The sequence below is a fragment of the Theropithecus gelada genome, chromosome 4, assembly GCF_003255815.1.
Source record: "Theropithecus gelada isolate Dixy chromosome 4, Tgel_1.0, whole genome shotgun sequence".
NCBI classification, from domain to species: Eukaryota; Metazoa; Chordata; class Mammalia; order Primates; family Cercopithecidae; genus Theropithecus; species Theropithecus gelada.
The window spans coordinates 2664925-2682923 of record NC_037671.1 but is presented as its reverse complement, the minus strand read 5'-3'; the positions used below and the strand labels follow the sequence as shown (position 1 = coordinate 2682923).

Genomic DNA, 17999 nt, shown 5'->3' with positions numbered 1-17999 from the left:
TGGTGGCATACAACTGTAGTCCCAGCTACTCAGGAGGCTAAGGCAGGAGGATTGCCTGAGTCGAGGAGTGGAAGGCTGCAATGAGCTATGATTGCACCACTGCAAGACTCCATCTAAAAAAAAAAAATGGCCATCATGGTGATTTCACTTCAAGATGGTATCACTCTTACCATGCAACAGGCTGTTTTCCTATAGCCGTATTGGTAACATCCAACTCTTTGGTTTGCTGACACTGGAGAAACCCAATAAGTGGTGGAAGATGGAGCAGTTTCTACTGCTGTGAGTTGGGGTGAACCCACCAACAGACTGCTAATTCTCTGCTGAGGGCTCTGTCCCAGGTAGGAGCCCTCCATTACCTTGTGGGCTCAGAGCAACTTAGCCTCCAAAGCAACTCCCCTCTGTCTTCCAAGACCTGGAGGACCCTCTTCCCCGGACTCATGAAAAGGATACATGCAGCTCTTCTGGAAGGGGATTTATGAGAATCTCAGGTCTTTGCCAAGAGCCTCTTGGAAGATTTGACCTTAGCAGACCAGAAAGTCTTTCCTTTGGGAATCCAGGGAACACTGTCTCTCTGCTCCCCAAGGGAGCACTCTTAGAGAGATGAGTGTCACCAGCTCCTCCACCCTGATGGGTAGTCAGGCCTGGAGCACATGGAAATGCCCTGGGAACCTCAACTTCAAGTGAATATGCGCCCCCGCCACCCCTCCACACACACACAGAGCAGGTAGTTGTACCACCTCCACTTCATCCTGCTCTCGGCTCTTCACGTATCACAACCTGATCGCTGTGTACCACAGGCGTCACACACGAGCCCGCAGCATCTTGGCACCCGCCCTCCCTCCTTATCTCTCCCAAGTCAATTTTCCGGCCAACCGCAGTGTCTCAGAGATGCAGGGAACTTGCCTGGGGCAAAAAGGATTAGAAAATGCAGACACACAGATAAGAATGAGGTCTCTGGATTTTACTGTGGAGATTCTGAATGCCAGATGGAGTCCAGCATGGGGGTTTTCTCCTGTAACTGAGAAGTTCATCTCAGAGCTACAGACACCCACCCCGGGGCACGGCACAGCTTCTCTTTGTCATGTGTGTTAAATGAGATGTGTTTATTTCTTAGCTAAACGAGCAATATAGTATTCTCTTTCCAGTGTCTGGTAAAGGCAAGAGAGGCGAGGAATGTCTTCCTCAAGATTTTCAGGATCTCAAACAAAGCTGGGAGGGGTCTCCTGGGATGAATGAAAGGAAACCAGGTCTTGGGTCCCCAGGTCTCTTCCTTCCTGAAGAATGCGGCACTCGCTTCGGGAGCTGCTCAGGGTCCGTTGTTCCTCCCGCTCATCTCCATGGCTATCGAGGATACTGGTCTCCTCCAGAACCAGTTAGGGCTCCACCTGGGCCTGTGGGGGGCTCCACGATTCCCTCCAGGGCCTGGGCCAAGGCCATGGGGGCGGTAGACAGCTGTGTTAAAGATGTTTCTCAGGGACAGGCTGTTTCTCTAGAAAAAGAAGAGTCAATAGTTTCATAATTGTATCCCTGTCTCCCAAGCCTTCACCACAGATGCCTTCTGGAATCTTCTCCCACTTCCAACCACACTCCTTCCTAGTTCTCGTTCCTCCAGTCCTTTCTGTGGCCCCCTTTTCCTGCAGGTCACCAGCTTCCTCTGCTTTGACCTGCCATCTCTCTGTGTTACTCTCTCCTGATCTCCCTTCCTCCCTACCCACCTCTGACTTGAGACCCCTTCTATTCACACCCGTTTCCCTGTGTTTCTGCTGCTCCCTCCCCCAGGCATTTTCTTACATATTAGGCACTCACCACACAGAAGAAGAGCCCAGCAAACAGCCCCACGGCCGCCACAACCGAGACCAGCGTGATGAGGAAGATTTCCCATGGCAGCAGGGACCCCCCGGGCTTCGCCCCACTCACTGCAGTAGAGGCACTTGTGATAACTCTGTGGGACGTTGTGTGCGTCCCAGTCAGAGTGGGTGTTCCAGAGCCTGCGGAGGTCACACTGGACCCAGAGCTGGTGGCTGTGCTGGCCCCAGTGGAGGTTGTGCTGGACTCAGAGCTGGTGGGTGTGCTGGCCCCAGTGGAGTTTGTGCTGGTCCCACTGGAGGTTGTGCTGGACTCAGAGCTGGTGGCTGTGCTGGCCCCACTGGAGGGTGTGCTGGAGTCAGAGCTGGTGGCTGTGCTGGCCCCAGTGGAGGGTGTGCTGAACTCAGAGGTGGTGGCTGTGCTGGCCCCACCGGAGGTTGTGCTGAACTCAGAGTTGGTGGCTGTGCTGGCCCCACTGGAGGTTGTGCTGGACGCAGAGTTGGTGGCTGTGCTGGCCCCACTGGAGGTCACACTGGGCCCAGAGTTCATGACTGTGCTGATCCCACTGGAGGTCACAGTGGGTCCAGTGTTGGCAGAGGTGCTAGTCCCACTGGGATTTATTGCTGAAGAAATCATATCATGACAATTATATATTGTGTATATATGCTTTCTGCTTACTGCTTGGCTAAATTCATTACATAAATAATTTTATTTAATGCTCACTACAGCCCTATAACATAGATACTATTATTATCACCAGCTGAGATGAAGAAATTGAGGCTTAAAAATGTTGACACTGGACCGGGTGCAGTGGCTTATGCCTGTAACCCAAACGCTTTGGGAGGCCGAGGTGGGTGGATCACCTGAGGTCAGGAGTTTGAGACCAGCCTGACCAACATGGAGAAACCCCATCTCTACTAAAAATACAAAATTAGCCAGGCATTAATCCCAGCTACTTGGGAGGCTGAGGCAGGAGAATCACCTGAACCCGGGAGGCAGAGATTGTAGTGAGCCGAGATCGAGCCATTGCATCCAGCCTGGGTGACAAGAACAAAACTCCGTCTCAAAAAAAAAAAAAAAAAATGTTGACACTGGCCCAAGTTTACACAGCTAGTGAGTGGTGGAACAGGGAACTGAACCCAGGCTACTGAATCCGCACTTGTGGAGACTAAGCTAAGTCACCCACCTACCCCCAACACCAGAGTTACATCATCTAGTTTTAGTAGTAGGTAAGCTTATTCCACATTCTGCTATCCAAGATACAATACAGATTAAAAGGATTTTAAAAGAATTATAGGACTAGGTGAAACTAGTATATATTGACCAATTTTTTTCTTAAGTAGTATTGCTTCCTTCTTGGAAAATATTTCTCAGAATAATATTCAGAAAACACTTATATCAGAATTACTTAAGGGAGTATGTTGAAAATATTCTTAAGCAAATCATTTTAGACTAAATGAATTAGAGTTTGAGATGGGGTCCAGGAGCCTGCATCTTCATCAAGAAGCCAGGTGACTATATGCATTCAAGTTCCGGGGCCCTTGATTACTATGGCCAAGGCTAGAGAAGAACAAGTTATATGTAGCTCAAATACATAAGAGCTCCCAGGATTAAGGGCTGTAAACCAATGTATAAAGATAGAGGGAAGGCTTTTAACTTCTTGGAGGCTTGGCTGGAGTTAAGGTTATGTCAAATTTTTGCCCTTTATTTCCCTGAAGGATGAAGACATTCGACCTCCCCAGCCTGTACGTGGGAGGCTGACGTGGAATTAGGTGTAGGGGTAGGAGAGAAATTGAGTTTGTAGAATATAGAAGAGTGACATTTTATTTTATGTTATTGTTTATTTATGTATTTGTTTTTGAGACGGAGTCTCCCTCTGCCGCCCAGGCTGGAGTGCAGTGGAGCGATCTCGGCTCACTGCAACATCCGCCTCCCACGTTCAAGCGATTCTCCTGCCTCAGCTTCCTGAGTAGCTGGGATTGTAGGCATAAGCCACCCCACCAGGCTAATTTTCGTACTTTTAGTAGAGATGGGGTTTCACCACGTCGGCCAGTCTGGTCTCAAACTCCTGGCCTCAAGACATCCACCTGCCTTGGCCTCCCAAAGTGCTGGGATTACAGGCGTGAGCCACCAGGCCTGGCCTTGTTTTATTATTTTATTTTTTTGAGATAGAGTCTCACTCTGTCGCCCAGGCTGGAGTACAGTGGCACCATCTCAGCTCACTGAAACCTCTGCCTCCTGGGTTCAAGAGATTTTCCTGCCTCAGCCTCCTGAGTAGCTGGGACTACAGGGACAAGCAAACATGCTCAGCTAATTTTTGTATTTTTAGTAGAGACAGGGTTTCATCATGTTGGCCAGGGTATTCTTGAACTTCTGACCTCAATGACCTGCCTGCCTCACCCTCCCAAAGTGCTGGGATTAAAGGCATGAGCCACCGCACCCTACCAGAAAAGTGATATTTTAAAAGCAGCCAACCCTTCTTGTTCTTAATATTTAAATCCCCAACCATATCACATAGGTTCTTACCATTTTACAGATGCAGAAATTGAGGCACAGAGAAGCAACTGACCTAAAGTACACAGTTAATAGATGGAGCCATAATTCAGACGTAGGCAACGTGAGACCAGAGACCAATTTTAACCACTGTGTCTGACTGCCTCCTGCGTGACATACATTGTTAGGCTGAAGTGATGAGAGTAAAATGATGATCCTCACGCTATGGAAGAGAAGCAGAGATAGCCCCAGCAGTGGTCATGTCTCCCCCAACTCCTCAAAGGTTCTCAGACCACCCGCTTTTAAATAAAATCACTTACCGGCTTCTAAATGCAATAGTAGACAAAATGTAAGGAGAACATTTCCTTTCTGCATCTTCATCTGTCTCTTTGTGGCTGGAAAGCAAGATGCCTGGGTCCTAGATGTGCCAAGACTTTAGAGGGCGAAGAACAGAGGATTCTTGAGAAAGGGGACTTGAAGGTGAAGAGATAAAGGCTGGTGCTTCCAGGAGCATATGTCTCCTACTTTTGTGTTCCTGGGAAGAATCTTGGGCTCAGGGGTGGGCAGCTGGATGCCTGACTTCCTTAGGCTTCCTCCAGGCAATGTAGTTGCCTCTTTCTCTGTTGTGAAAGAGCTACAGGGGCCTTTATAGCTTCATATGGTCTGGGGAGGGGTGGGGCAGTTGACCTGACAGTCTGTCAACTACAGGCAGGTGACAGAATGATACCAAGCCTGGGAAGGAATAGAGCGGGGGTCAAGAGGAAGGTGAGAAAGGAGAATGACATGGTCACACTAGGCAGGGTGCTGGGTTGGGTTGCAGCAGGAAGTAGAATGGGATAAGGAGATCATGGTTGTCAGAGTGGAAGGGACCCACCCTTTGAAGCAGGGATTGGGTTAGAAACCTGTTCCAGCTCAAGAATTTGTTTTCTGGTCAGGAAGTCCTATAGGCCTGCTTTAGCATGAAAGAAGCCCTAATGAGCTGAGCCAAGAGGGTAGGACCTCACATCTCTATAGCAGACAGTAATAGGGGACCCAAAAGAGACCAGTAACTAGGAATCTGGGCTCTTGGGTCATGGGCAGAAGACAAATAGAATGTTGCTGAGTATGCAGTAGGTACTCAACAATGCACATTGAAGGAACAGGGGAAGAGAGATCTAGAAGACATAATGAAGAGAGATAATGAAAACATGTTTGGGGTCTCTGGGGCGTGGGAACTGAGGGTGTGGGAGAGTACTGAATATGTCTCCTGTCAGACTCATAGCAGGAGGAGGGTAGGGTCTCCTGCTGACTGTCAACCATAGGAGCTCCCCTCTGTTTTGTTTTTGTTTTCAGAGGGCTCTATGGGAGCCTTTCCACCCTGAGATCCTTCTGATGTGCCTCTGCTTCAGTTTCAAGGAAGCATCTTTCAGGAGAGTACACCCCGCAGGGAGAGACACAGTGACATATCAGGACACAAGTCTGATGGGAGGAGGGAGATCAACGGTCCAAGTCCTGGAGGAGCCTTGAATTTGGTCTGGACACTTTGATATGGCCAGCAGAGAGGAAAGAGCTAAATGAACGTGACTGAAGAGACCCAAATGAGCAGAGGTTTTGGGGAGGTCTGAGATGGCATCTGTGACCAGGCTGATGGGGTCCTAATATACAGTCTGTATTTTCTGTCTTAGTCCATTGGTGTTGCTATAAAGGAATCCCTGACTTTGGGTGACATAGAGAAAAGAGGTTTATTTGGCTCACAGTTCTGCAGGTTGTACGAGAAGCATGGCACCAACATCTGCGCTGGTGAGGGTTTCAAAAAACTTCCACTCATGGCCGAAGGAGAAAGGGAGCTGGTTTGCACAGATCATATAGCGAGAGAGAGGAAGCTGGAGAGAAGGAATGGAGGAGGTGACAGGATCTTTTCAACAACCAGTTCTTGTGGGAACTAAGAATGGGAACTCACTGCTTTGAGAATGGCACCGAGCTGTTCATGTGGGATCTGTTTCAACCACCCAAACTCCTCCCACCAGGTTCCACCTTCAACATTGGGGATCAAATTTCAACATGAAACTTGGCAGAGTCTAACAACCATATCCAAACTATAGCAATGACCAAAGTGAGTTGTCTGCATTTCCCCCATCAATGACGAGAAACTTCCTGGAAGACAGAGCCTCTCAGATAGTTTATTTGTAGGCGAACGAGCTTTCCTGACATGCAAGTTCTGTTAGAAGGAAGCTGGCAAACAGGAGGTGGCTGAAGACATGAAGGAGCTCTGAATGAGTGAGCTGGAGAATCAGAAAGGGTCAGCGGTGTGCTGGGAAAGACTCAGAAGTGAGTCTGCCTAGTGGCTGTGATGGGAAGTTCCACAGGCTCAGGTATGCGGGAATGCTCAGTGACAGGTTGGGTCCTGGACTCCCAGCGATCCTTCTGAAGTGCCAGTATTCTGCAGCTGAAAAGCCAATAGCACTCTAAGAATTTTCTTCCTCCAGAATTATTTAGAAACAGAGATCCTGGATTCAAGTCCAAATTTCACCTTTTAGAGGCTACTCTGAAAATTGTAGCACGCATACTTATCAGAGCCTAATGTAATTAATATCTTTATTCGATATCAGAACATTTTAATTCGTATTACCCATCTCCCAAGTCATACCCTATATCATCAAGTATTTTAATTCCATCTTGTTTTTTAACTTCATGAAAGATTATTGTTGTCTGCTCGCACACCCTCATCCTGAACACAGTCACTCAGCTACATTCAGCTGCAAGAGAAACTGAGAGAGACTGTCTCCAGCTGGGTAGACGTATGCTCAGCTGACATTTGAGAGTTCTGTTGTTAAAGATGGAGAATGGCTGTTAGCAGACAATCACAAAGCCATGACATGATCCAGCAACCCCACTGCTGAGTAGGCACCCAAAAGAAAGGAAATCAGTGTATCAAAGAGATATCCACACTCCAACGTTTGTTGCAGCACTAATTGCAATAGCTGAGATTTGGAAGTGTCTATTAATGGATGAATGAATAAAGAAAGCGTGGTACAGGCCGGGCGCAGTGGCTCACGCCTGTAATCCCAGCACTCTGGGAGGCAGAAGCGGTCAGATCATGATGTCAGGAGTTCGAGACCAGCCTGGCCAGCATGGTGAAACCCCATCTCAACTAAAAATACAAAAATTAGCCAGGCGTGGTGGCAGGCATCTATAATCCCAGCTACTCAGGAGGCTGAGGCAGGAGAATTGCTTGAACCTGGGAGGCGGAGCTTGCAGTGAGCCAAGATTGAGCCACTGCACTCCAACCTGGGTGACAGAGCAAGACTCCGTCTCGGGGAAAGAAAAAAAAAAGAAGAGAAAAGAAAACATGGTAGGTATACATAGTGGAGCACCATTCAGCCGTAAAGAAAGAATGAGAGCCAGTCATTTGCAACAACATGGCTGGCCATGGAGATCATTATGTTAAGTGAAATAAGCCTGACACAGAAAGACAAACATTGCATGTTCTCATTTATTTGTGGGATCTAAAAATAAAAAACAATTGAGCTCATGGACCTAGAGACTAGAAGGATGGTTACCAGAGGCTGGGAAGGGTAGTGGGAGGACTGGGGGAGGTAGAGATGGTTAAAGGATGAATTAATTAAATGAATTAAATTAATTTAAAAAAACAAATGAATGAAAAAAAGAATGAAAAGACTTACTCTTTGATAGCACAACAGGGTAACTATAGTCAATAATAACTTAATTGTATATATTAAAATAACATAAAGAGTGTAATTGGATTTTTTTGTAACTCAAAGGATAAATGCTTGAGGGGTTGGCTACCCCATTCTCCACGATGTGCTGATTTCACACTGCATGACTGTAATCAAAATGTCTCATGTGCCCCATAAACATATACACCTACTAGGTACCACAAGCAGTAAAAATTTAAAAAATTAAAAATAAAGCCATGAAACACGTTTAAACCTGCTTACCTTATATTCTGCATTTAATAATTTCAATACCTAAAGTCCTTGAGGATCTGATACTGCTGTCTAGTTTTTTGGTTTTGTTTTCTTCCTTGCTGGTTTTCACTCATGGTGTCTGTTTTCACTTATGATTTGAGAATCATGACTATAAATTTATTTGTCTTGGAATGTTATCTGTCGAGGTCAAGGCTGCAGTGGCACTGGCGTAGCTCACTGCAGCCTCCACCTCCGGGGCTCAGGCAATCCTACGGCCTCGGCCTCCCCAGATTCTGGAATGACAGATTAAGGTATGATCTTTCACAGAGAATTTGCATGTTTTTTCCAAGCATATGGAGACATTACCATTTGAGGATTATTTTATTATTATATTTTTAATTAAAAATTTTTGTTAACATTTTGTTACTGTATATACTTATGGGGTACAATTTCATGTTTTGATACATATATATACTGTATAATTTCAGGATTATTTTAAATTAAAATATAAGATTGCGGTCTTTTGAATTACCTAGACTGCATGATTTGTGGCTACCAACCATGTAAGTAAAGTATTGTTGGTTGTTGTGGTTACAATTTATTTCTCAAGGGATACTCCCCCTACCCTCCTGTGCACCAAATTTAGAAACAGGAAATTTTGCTTGCATTTCCTTAGAGGAAGGGCAGGTTTATTTTTCGTTTACATTCTCACTGAAAGTTACAGATTTACGTGATTCCTCCCCACCCCAGACCTTGGGCTGATCCAACTGAAGCTGTAATACCCGAAGCTTAAGTTCTTTGGGTTTGGCAAAAGTTGGCTTCAGTACTTCCCTTACCTCCTGGGTCCTATTCAGTCTGTAATTTTAGCATTCCGTACTTTCATGCCAATTCACTGACTCTTTCAAGGAGATTTTGAAGTCCATAACTTAGCTTTGCAGTGTATTTTCAGTCAGGGCATGTAGTCCATTATATAGCCAGAAGTTTAAGTTGTCATTGGATTGTTTTGAGAAATAAATGGTGATGTATTTACAGGCACTAGCATAGTGTTTGGCACTTAATAAGCATACAATAATAAAGGACAAAGGGAAAATAAAAAAGACAAACACAAATACATAAATACATAGATGCCAGGTGTATTTTGAGATTTTAATTTGTAGCACTGTCCCAGTAAATTTCTTCTAACTTATCACATAGCATTTGAAAGAGGCAAAGAAGTAGGGAGGGAGACTCTTCCCAAAGATGAAGAACTGGAGGGCACTGAGTGAGTCTAAGAGGGTTTTCTGAGCTACTCAGTTTGTACAGTTTGAAGTTACAAATCCAAATGAAGAAAGTCATGTAATTACAAATTCTCAGGGGACATCTTTTACCCCCCTCCATTGTTATAAACTGTGATAATCTTATTCTTCCTCCTACTGGTCAGGTTCCATCCTGAGGAAACGATAGAAAGCCAAAACCTAAAGAGTTCTGACTTGTGTGTTGAGAGATCAAAGAGAAATTGTTCTGAGCTTGATCATTCTGACCCCTCCTCCCAACAAGAGTTGGAACCATGGTTAAGCTTGGGGGGATATTTTCACCTGAGCTCACACTCAGATCTGATGAGGCTGCAAGTCTCCTCCAGAACCACTCCCTATTTTTCTGGCTGTCCCATTGGCCGAACCCTCTGTGCTCTTTTCTCTGGTTCTTTTCTTGATCTTGATCATGACCATCTCTATGGCCAATTCCTTGGAAACCTCAGGGAAGCCCATCCTGACCCATTTTATGGTCACTACCTTCTCCTCCATGATCCCCCTTCTTCCCCGAGATTTTATTTTCCATAGCACCTTCCATTATCCAGTCTATGTCCATACTCTCCTTTTCCTTGGTGACCTCCTCTGTGATGCATTTCATGGTTATTGCTGTAGCCTCCTCCAAGTCCATAACGCCCACCATGATTCACTCCATAGACATCTCCACAGCTGTGGCTCAGTTCATGGCCCAGTCCTTGTCCAAAGTCATGTGTTCCTGTGTGTCCCATCTCAAGTCCCCCTCCATGAATGACTACATTTCACAGGCTGTAGAATGTTCTAGAGCCCAGGACTGAGTCCAGGTATAGACCAAGGCCAAGGTTGTGGTCATGGAGGTTATAAATGCCTCTATTTGTCAGAAGTAAAGAAAGATCTTTCTAAAAGAGAAAAATATATGTATATTAGTAGTTAACTCCTTTTCTTCCTTATCATTAAAACCTTCTTTATGATTGTCAAAACTCATAAATTTCACTTTTCAATATTGTCTATTTTCTCATCAAGTCTTCCTCTGTGTGTGTGTGTGTATGATATTTAGGATTCTCTTTCTCTCATTTATTTATTTCTTGGAGAAAACAGCCTTCCTAATTAGTATACTTGTACCTTGGTAGGGTTCTATGCGCTCAGCTTTCAAGACAAGATAAGTCTGGGAATGGTGGCTCATGCCTGTAATCCCAGCACTTTGAGAGGCCGAGGTGGGTGGATCACTTGAGCCCAGGCATTCCAGAGACTAGCCTGGGCAACATGGTGAAACTCCCATCTCTACCAAAAAAAAAAAAAAAAGACAAGGTAAATTCACATCCTGTACCTGGGAGTAGAGTCGGCCAGGAATAGGGAGTGTTTTATTGTGTTAATCAACAAAGAAGGTTGCATGTCTATGAGGTCAGGTAAAAATAAATGGAAGTTCATAAGGCCAGGTATAGTGGCTCATGCCTGTAATCCTAGTATCTGGGAGGCCAAGGCGAGAGGATCTCTTGAACCCAGGAGGTAGAGGCTGCAGTGAGTCAAGATGGTACCACTAGACTCCCGTACCACTAGACTCCAGCCTGGGTGACAGGGCGAGACCCCATCCAAAAATTAAAATGAAAATTTTTTTTAAAGTTCATAAAATAGAAGCTAGAATAGTGTTTACCTTTGATGGAGTGGGTATTATCTGGGAGGGGCCACAAAAGAAACTACTGAGATGGTAGAAATATTCTATATTTTAAATTGGGTAATGGTTATACAAGTGTTTACACATTTTTTTTTTTTTTTTGAGACGGAGTCTCGCTCTGCCGCCCAGGCTGGAGTGCAGTGGCCGGATCTCAGCTCACTGCAAGCTCCGCCTTCCGGGTTTACGCCATTCTCCTGCCTCAGCCTCCCGAGCAGCTGGGACTACAGGCGCCTGCCACCACGCCCGGCTAGTTTTTTGTATTTTTTAATAGAGACGGGGTTTCACCGGGTTAGCCAGGATGGTCTCGATCTCCTGACCTCGTGATCCGCCCGTCTCGGCCTCCCAAAGTGCTGGGATTACAGGCTTGAGCCACCGCGCCCGGCCTGTTTACACATTTTAAAATTAACCAAGCTGTACAAATAATATTTGTGTACTTTTGTAAATTATACTTCAAAATTTTTTCATCTGTGAACAGCACTTTTTTTCTATTAATATTGTTCTTTTATTTTTTTTATTTGAGATGGAGTCATGCTCTTCTACCCAGGCTGAAGTGCAGTAGCACAATCTCAGCTCACTGCAACCTCTGCCTCCTGGGTTCAAGCAATTCTCCTGCCTCAGCCTCCTGAGTAGCTGGGATTACAGGCGCACACCACCGCACCCTGCTAATTTTTGTATTTTTTGTATTTTTGGTAGAGATGGGGTTTCCCCATGTTGGTCAGGCTGGTCTTGAACTCCTGACCTCAGATGATCCACCCGCCTGAGCCTCCCAAAGTTCTGGGATTACAGGCGTGAGCCACCATGCCCAGCTGTTCTTTTTATTTTTAAGTGTAATTTAACTTTTAATTTTTCCCCCAACTGTATTAAGTTGATGTGATATTGTCAAACATATATTTGGACTTCTACCCATTTCCTGGCATGCAGCTCCTAAAATCCTTAGGTACTCCAAAGTGATTTTTTTGTATGCGAATGAGTCGACTGTTGGCTTCAGGATGGTGGCTACTCACTGGAAAGACCAAGGCACTACCCCTTAACTCTTAACCTCCAGGGAGGAGAGGGAGCTGAAGGTTAAGTTGATTGCCAGTGGCCATGGTTTAATCAATTGTGTCTACATAATGAAGCCTCTGTAAAAACCCTAAAGGCCAGGGCTCAGAGAACATATGGAGGGTCCTGAAGGATGGGGTGCTGGGAATGGCATGGAAGCTACTTGCTCCTTCTCCCTCCACGCCTCTTCACCTGTATCCTTTGTAATATCTTTCGTAATAAACCAGTAAAGGTAAGTGTTTCCCTGAGTTCAATGAGCCACTCCTGCAAGTTAATTAAAACCAAAGAGGAGTAATGAGAACTCCAACTTGGTTCCAGTTGGTTAGATGTTCAAGAAGCCTGGACTTGCAGCCTGTGGGAAGGAGGGGTTGGTGTTGAGGGACTGAGCCCTCAATCTGTGGCTCTGATGCTATCTCCAGGTAAGCAGTGCCAGCACTGAATCAGAGGACACCGAGCTGGTGTCTGCTGCAGAACTGATTGCTTGCTTAGTAGTAGGGAGAACTTCCCCCTTAATTTGGTCCCAGAAGTGTTTTGTGTTGGTGGTGACATCAGAGCAGAGGAAACACAGTTTGTGTGTTTCCTGCTTTCAGAGCTGGTGAATAAATATTGCATATACTTACGGTGTACAATGTGATGTTTTGATATATGTATACGTTGTGAAATTATTAAATCAAGTTAATTAACACATCTATTGCCTTGCATACTTATCATTTTTTATTGGTAAGAATTACACCTCAGTTTTTAAAGAAAAAGAAAGATAAGAGAGCCTATAAAGAGTTAAAGTTTGGAGAACTATCTAAAAAACACTGGGCCGGGCGGGGTGGCTCACACCTGTAATCCCAGCACTTTGGGAGGCCGAGGCGGGTGTATCACGAGGTCAGGAGTTCGAGACCAGCCTGGCCAACAGGGAGAAATCCTGTCTCTACTAAAGATACAAAAAATTAGCCAGGCATGGTGGCACGTGCCTGTAATCCCAGCTACTTGGGAGGCTGAGGCAGCAGAATTGCCTGAACCCAGGAGGCAGAGGTTGCAGTGAGCTGAGATTGCACCATTGCACTCCAGTCTGGGCGACAAGGCGAGACTCTGTCTCAAAAAAAAGGGCTGGGTGCAGTGGCTCACACCTGTAATCCCAGCACTTTGGGAGGCCAAGGTGGGCAGATCACTTAGGTTGGGAGTTCGAGACCAGCCTGACCAACGTGGAGAAACCCTGTCTTTACTAAAAACACAAAATTAGCCAGGCATGATAGTTCATGCCTGTAATCCCAGCTACCTGGGAGGCTGAGGCTGAGAATTGCTTGAACCCGGGAGACAGAGAGGTTGGGGTAAGCTGAGATCACGCCATCGCACACCAGCCTGGGCAACAAGAGCAAAACTCCATCTCAAGCAGACAAGAATTAGAGCCTAGCTCTGCATGGCCTTGTCCTGTGGTCTTCAGCAAGTCACGTATGTCCCTGCCTCCAGTTTTCTAGTCTGTAAAATGGGATAATAGGAGTACACACCCTCAAAGGTGGCTGAGCAGAGCAAAGTAGAGATGATGCTCTCTAAGCACTCTGGGTCCTGGACCTCATACCTAGTACATAGTTAATAAAATGCTAGTTACTAATATTACATATTTATCTTAAACATTTAGGAGGTTGCTCATGGCTGGTGAGTCACATATTGTTCTTCCCTTAGGGAGGGGTCAGAGACTCTGAAATAAGAAACTCAGGTAAGTTGATTATAAATTATGTTAACCGTTTGTGGCTTGTGTGAATTTCTCATTTATGTATTGTGCACTCTGGCTCATCCTACCAATTTACAAACCACTTACCGGAATACATAAAGCCAAAACGAGAAAATATAAATGTTCTATTTCTTAAAATAAAACAGAAGAAATACGTTTGAATAGAAGATTAAGACCAGAATGGACAATAGAATGCAGTCTGCTGCTGGCCAGTGCCTGTCACACCTGCACCGAGAACTGCAGAGGGCTGGGCCCTGTGGAACGTCAAACCCTCCCCTACTCCAGGGGCAGCGTTTCTACGGCCTCCGTTCTCCAGAAGAGAATTTCTTCGTCAACTTCTCTTAGCATTTAATGAAGAGTTTTGAAATTTCCAGCCTATTTGAGTTGTGCTAAGAGGTACCTAGAAAAGGGAATTTGTTTTCACTTGGGTAAAATCATAAAGGCATGAGGTGGGGGGTGCCCCACTCTCACCTCTGGAAGGAGCTTATGATTTTATTTATCTTGAAAGTGAAAAACCTGTTGAGGACCTAAATGTTCATCACTTTCCAAAGATGCTTTTTTTAGTGCTACAGTTCCCAGCTATTTTAAAGACACATTTCCCATCATATTCTCAATGCTCTTCTATTCACACCCAGACACTTTCCTCTCACATGGGACCTCCTTCCTCTTCTTCTTTCTTCCTCTTTTTTTTTTCTTGAGATGGAGTTTTGCTCCTGTAGCCTAGGCTGGAGTGCAGTGGCACGATCTTGGCTCACTGCAACCTCCACCTCCTGGGTTCAAGACGTTCTCCTGCCTCAGCCTCCTGAGCAGCTGGGATTACAGGTGCTTACCACCACACCGGCTAATTTCTGTATTTTTGGTAGAGATGGGGTTTCACCATTTTGGTCAGGCTGGTCTCGAACTCCTGATCTCAAGTGATCTGCCTGCCTTGGCTTCCCAAAGTGCTGGGATTACAGGTGTGAGCCACCATTCCTGGCGGCTTCTTCTTCTTCTTCTTTTTTCTACTTCTTCTTCTTCTTCTTCTTCTTCTTCTTCTTCTTCTTCTTCTTCTTCTTCTTCTTCTCCTTCTCCTTCTCCTTCTTCTCCTTCTTCCTTCTTCCTTCTTCTTTCTTCTTCTTCTCCCTTCTTCTCCCTTCCCTTCTTTCTTCCTTTCTTCCTGCTGTATCTATCATTTATATTTTCTGTCTTTCTCCTTCTCCCTGGTCTACATGAGACAGTAAAAATCAGACTGCAAAAGTAGCAGTCAGCCACTGTCCATCAGGAGGTGGATGCATAACAGCACAGGTGGAACCAGCTGTGCGGGGTACCGAGAGGAATATTTTACCCCAGGGCGCACTGCAGCTGTGAAGCATCACAACCCTTACTCACATCCAGTGACTTACTCACTTGCAGTGATTTAGCCAATGAAAAATTTCATTCTCTAAAATCACAGACTATTACAAATTCGCTGTTCGATTCTAAATCAGTAAGAAGGAAATATCCCAATCTTGTCTGGAAACTCTAAGTGACTTTGACCTAGAGAAGTAGCCTACAATTCCAACTGGGGTACAGACAAGGGGTTTCTGAATACAACATTCCATGTTCATTTTAACTTTGTAGTTTCCAAGGAAACGGAATCTATTTCAGTTTCAAGCAGCCGGTGACCCCTTTACGAACAGCCCTGCTTTCTTTTGAGTCTTTTAAAATTCTTTCATTTAAATTTCACCAAAAATCCACACTTTCCCCCAATACTATAATGACATTTCCCCCAATACTGTAATGACATTTCCTTTGTTTGGTGAGAAGCTCCTCAGCTCCCTGGTATACAGCCTCCCATTTTGCAACAAACTGATAAACCTGACTTCGTGGGACTATACATTTGCTTCTGCACTCTTGGTTGATTGGACTAGGGTACAAGTGACTCTCCAGACCCCTCTCCATGCTAATAGCCTAGTGGCCCTTTTTCCATCAATTCTATTCCTCCTCGTGATCTATCTTCTCAGGAAGTCTCTGCCCATTTCCATGCACAGTCACTCCCAAGGCAAAACCTCAGTCCTACTGACAATCCAACACCAACCATGACTACGGCCAGGGAAATGAGCATGATGGCCTGGGGCTGTAAATGTCCACTCAGTTTGATCACATGTGTGGGTGTGTGGCTCACGCTAACTGTGTTTGTGCCCGTGGACACCGGGTCCATTTCCTGGGAGGTGCTGCTAGTTGGCTCACGGGTGGATCCTGTGGTGGTCCTGATGCGGGGGGCTGAGGTGGTAGATGATGCTCCCATAGTGGATGTACCCAGGTCAGAGGTGTTTGAGACTATTCCAGTCACAAGACAACTGCAGCAGAAGCCATGGAGTCCATTCCAGGGGCCATGGTGACAGAGCTGGGGGCAGTAGGACTGGTTCCAGGGTTCACACAACACGATGCATTCATAGCAGAGATAATTAAAGGGGAGTGGGAGCGTTTAGAGCAGAGGGGGTGAATCTAACATGCCTATGGTGAGAGTAGCTCAGGAGAGGGGTGGTGGGGGAGGAGAAATGCTAGAAAGCCATTCCCCTGTGGCTGTGTCCTCACAATAGAGGTGGGTGTCATACAGAGGAGGAGGTAGAATGTGTTGCCTGGCAGGATTGGTGATAGAGGAAGCAGAAAATTGAGGAAACGTGACCGTCATGGGTACGGAAGTGGAAGATCTATTTGACTTCAGAAGCGGCCACCCAAATAGAAGAGGGCAGGCTGATAACCAAAGCGGCAGGCCCTGCTTCTCTTGTGACTGTGATCACTGGGCGTAAGGAGGGAGCTGGAGGAGGAGATGACAGAATTGGATTCACTCATGGGCATGCCAGTGGCCATGGCTGGGACAGAGGTGACATCATCTACCACACTGTGGTGGCCAGCAAAGGTGGGGTGAGTGTTCCTGGGCAGATGTGGGAGGACCTGACCCAAGTGGAGAAGCTGCTCACAGGGACAGGAGGGGGGGGGCTCAGACAGGTGTGAGCGAGAATCAACACAGCAGAGGCAGTGGTGGCAGCTTAGGTAGCGATGGGTGTGCCTAGGTCAGAAGTGGTTAAAATAGGGTCACAAACAGCACCAGTCACCAGAATAGAGGTGAGTGTGCTCAGAACCAAGAGGATAGAATCAGATGCAACCAGCTTGCTGATGGCAAGTGCCAGAGAACGAACACAATTTTTTGGTCTTAGACCGGAGCAAGGCGATATGATTTGGATTTGTGTCCCTGTCCAAGTCTCATGTCAAATTGTAATCTCCAATGTTGGAAGAGAGGTGTATTAGTCAGGGTCCTCTACAGCAACAGAACTGACGGACTATATATAAAGGGGAGTTTATTAAATATTAACTCACACGATCACAAGGCCCCACAATAGGCCGTTTGCAGGCTGAGGAGCAAGGAGAGCCAGTCGGAGTTAATCTCCTTTGGTAACACCCTCACAGACACACCCAGGATCAATACTTTGTATCCTTCAGTCCAATCAAGTTGACACTCAGTATTAACAATCACAAGTCCACTGCTTGTCAACTTGAACCCATGCGCATCTCCTGAGATCATACAGAATCTTCAAATAAAGACAATAATAAGGTCATAAGTACACCTAATATAATACAGCTATCCTTCATACAACCGGAAACGCACCAATCCTCAACCCATATACGTAAAGTTGACAATACTTAAATGCTGATGTGAAGTCAATAAATCTTATGCCACATAATGAAGGAGAAAGGAAATGAAATGAAGATATTTTCTCAGTACAAGTGTATACATGTACAAACGTGTTTTTAACAAAAGGAGGAGGAAATACTCATGACAGTTACAGTGCTTTTTCTGCAGCTGGTCACTTGGTCGTAGCTGGTATAGATGGCTACCTTCTTCTACAACCCATTCTGTATTCCCTTTGCCTTTAGCAAGCATCTCAGCAGGTCATGGTTTTTTCCTGGTGGAGTGACCCAAACTTTCATTCCTGAAAGGTCTGGGTCATTTGTAGTCCTGGTCATTTGTAGTCCTGCCTGGATTGGGCTGTTGTAGTTTCCCATTGACCTTAATCACACAGCATGATAATGCTAAGAGATGCCCTAAAGGATCTCAAGTATTCCATGCATAC

General features: G+C 45.6%; 1 protein-coding gene across 1 annotated transcript; it reads right to left on the bottom strand.

The window, feature by feature from the left end:
• Nucleotides 1–1092: 1092 nt before the first annotated feature.
• On the bottom strand, nt 1093–4924 carry LOC112623175 (mucin-21-like). The gene is made up of 3 exons (XM_025383413.1): nt 4620–4924; nt 1807–2429; nt 1093–1489 (listed from the first exon to the last, which is right to left on the bottom strand). Exons 1-3 carry the CDS (start codon nt 4678–4680, stop codon nt 1307–1309), a joined length of 867 nt encoding a protein of 288 aa, XP_025239198.1. The 5' UTR covers nt 4681–4924; the 3' UTR covers nt 1093–1306.
• Nucleotides 4925–17999: the final 13075 nt, after the last annotated feature.

What these genes read in the sequence shown, in the direction of transcription:
- LOC112623175 (XM_025383413.1), bottom strand. Translation starts at nt 4,680, where the DNA reads ATGAAGATGCAGAAAGGAAATGTTCTCCTTACATTTTGTCTACTATTG. An exon ending in ACTATTGCATTTAGAAGCCG is followed by an intron (nt 2,430 to 4,619) that starts GTAAGTGATTTT and finishes TGATTTCTTCAG; the next exon opens with CAATAAATCCCAGTGGGACT. An exon ending in CTGGGCTCTTCTTCTGTGTG is followed by an intron (nt 1,490 to 1,806) that starts GTGAGTGCCTAA and finishes TTCTTTTTCTAG; the next exon opens with AGAAACAGCCTGTCCCTGAG.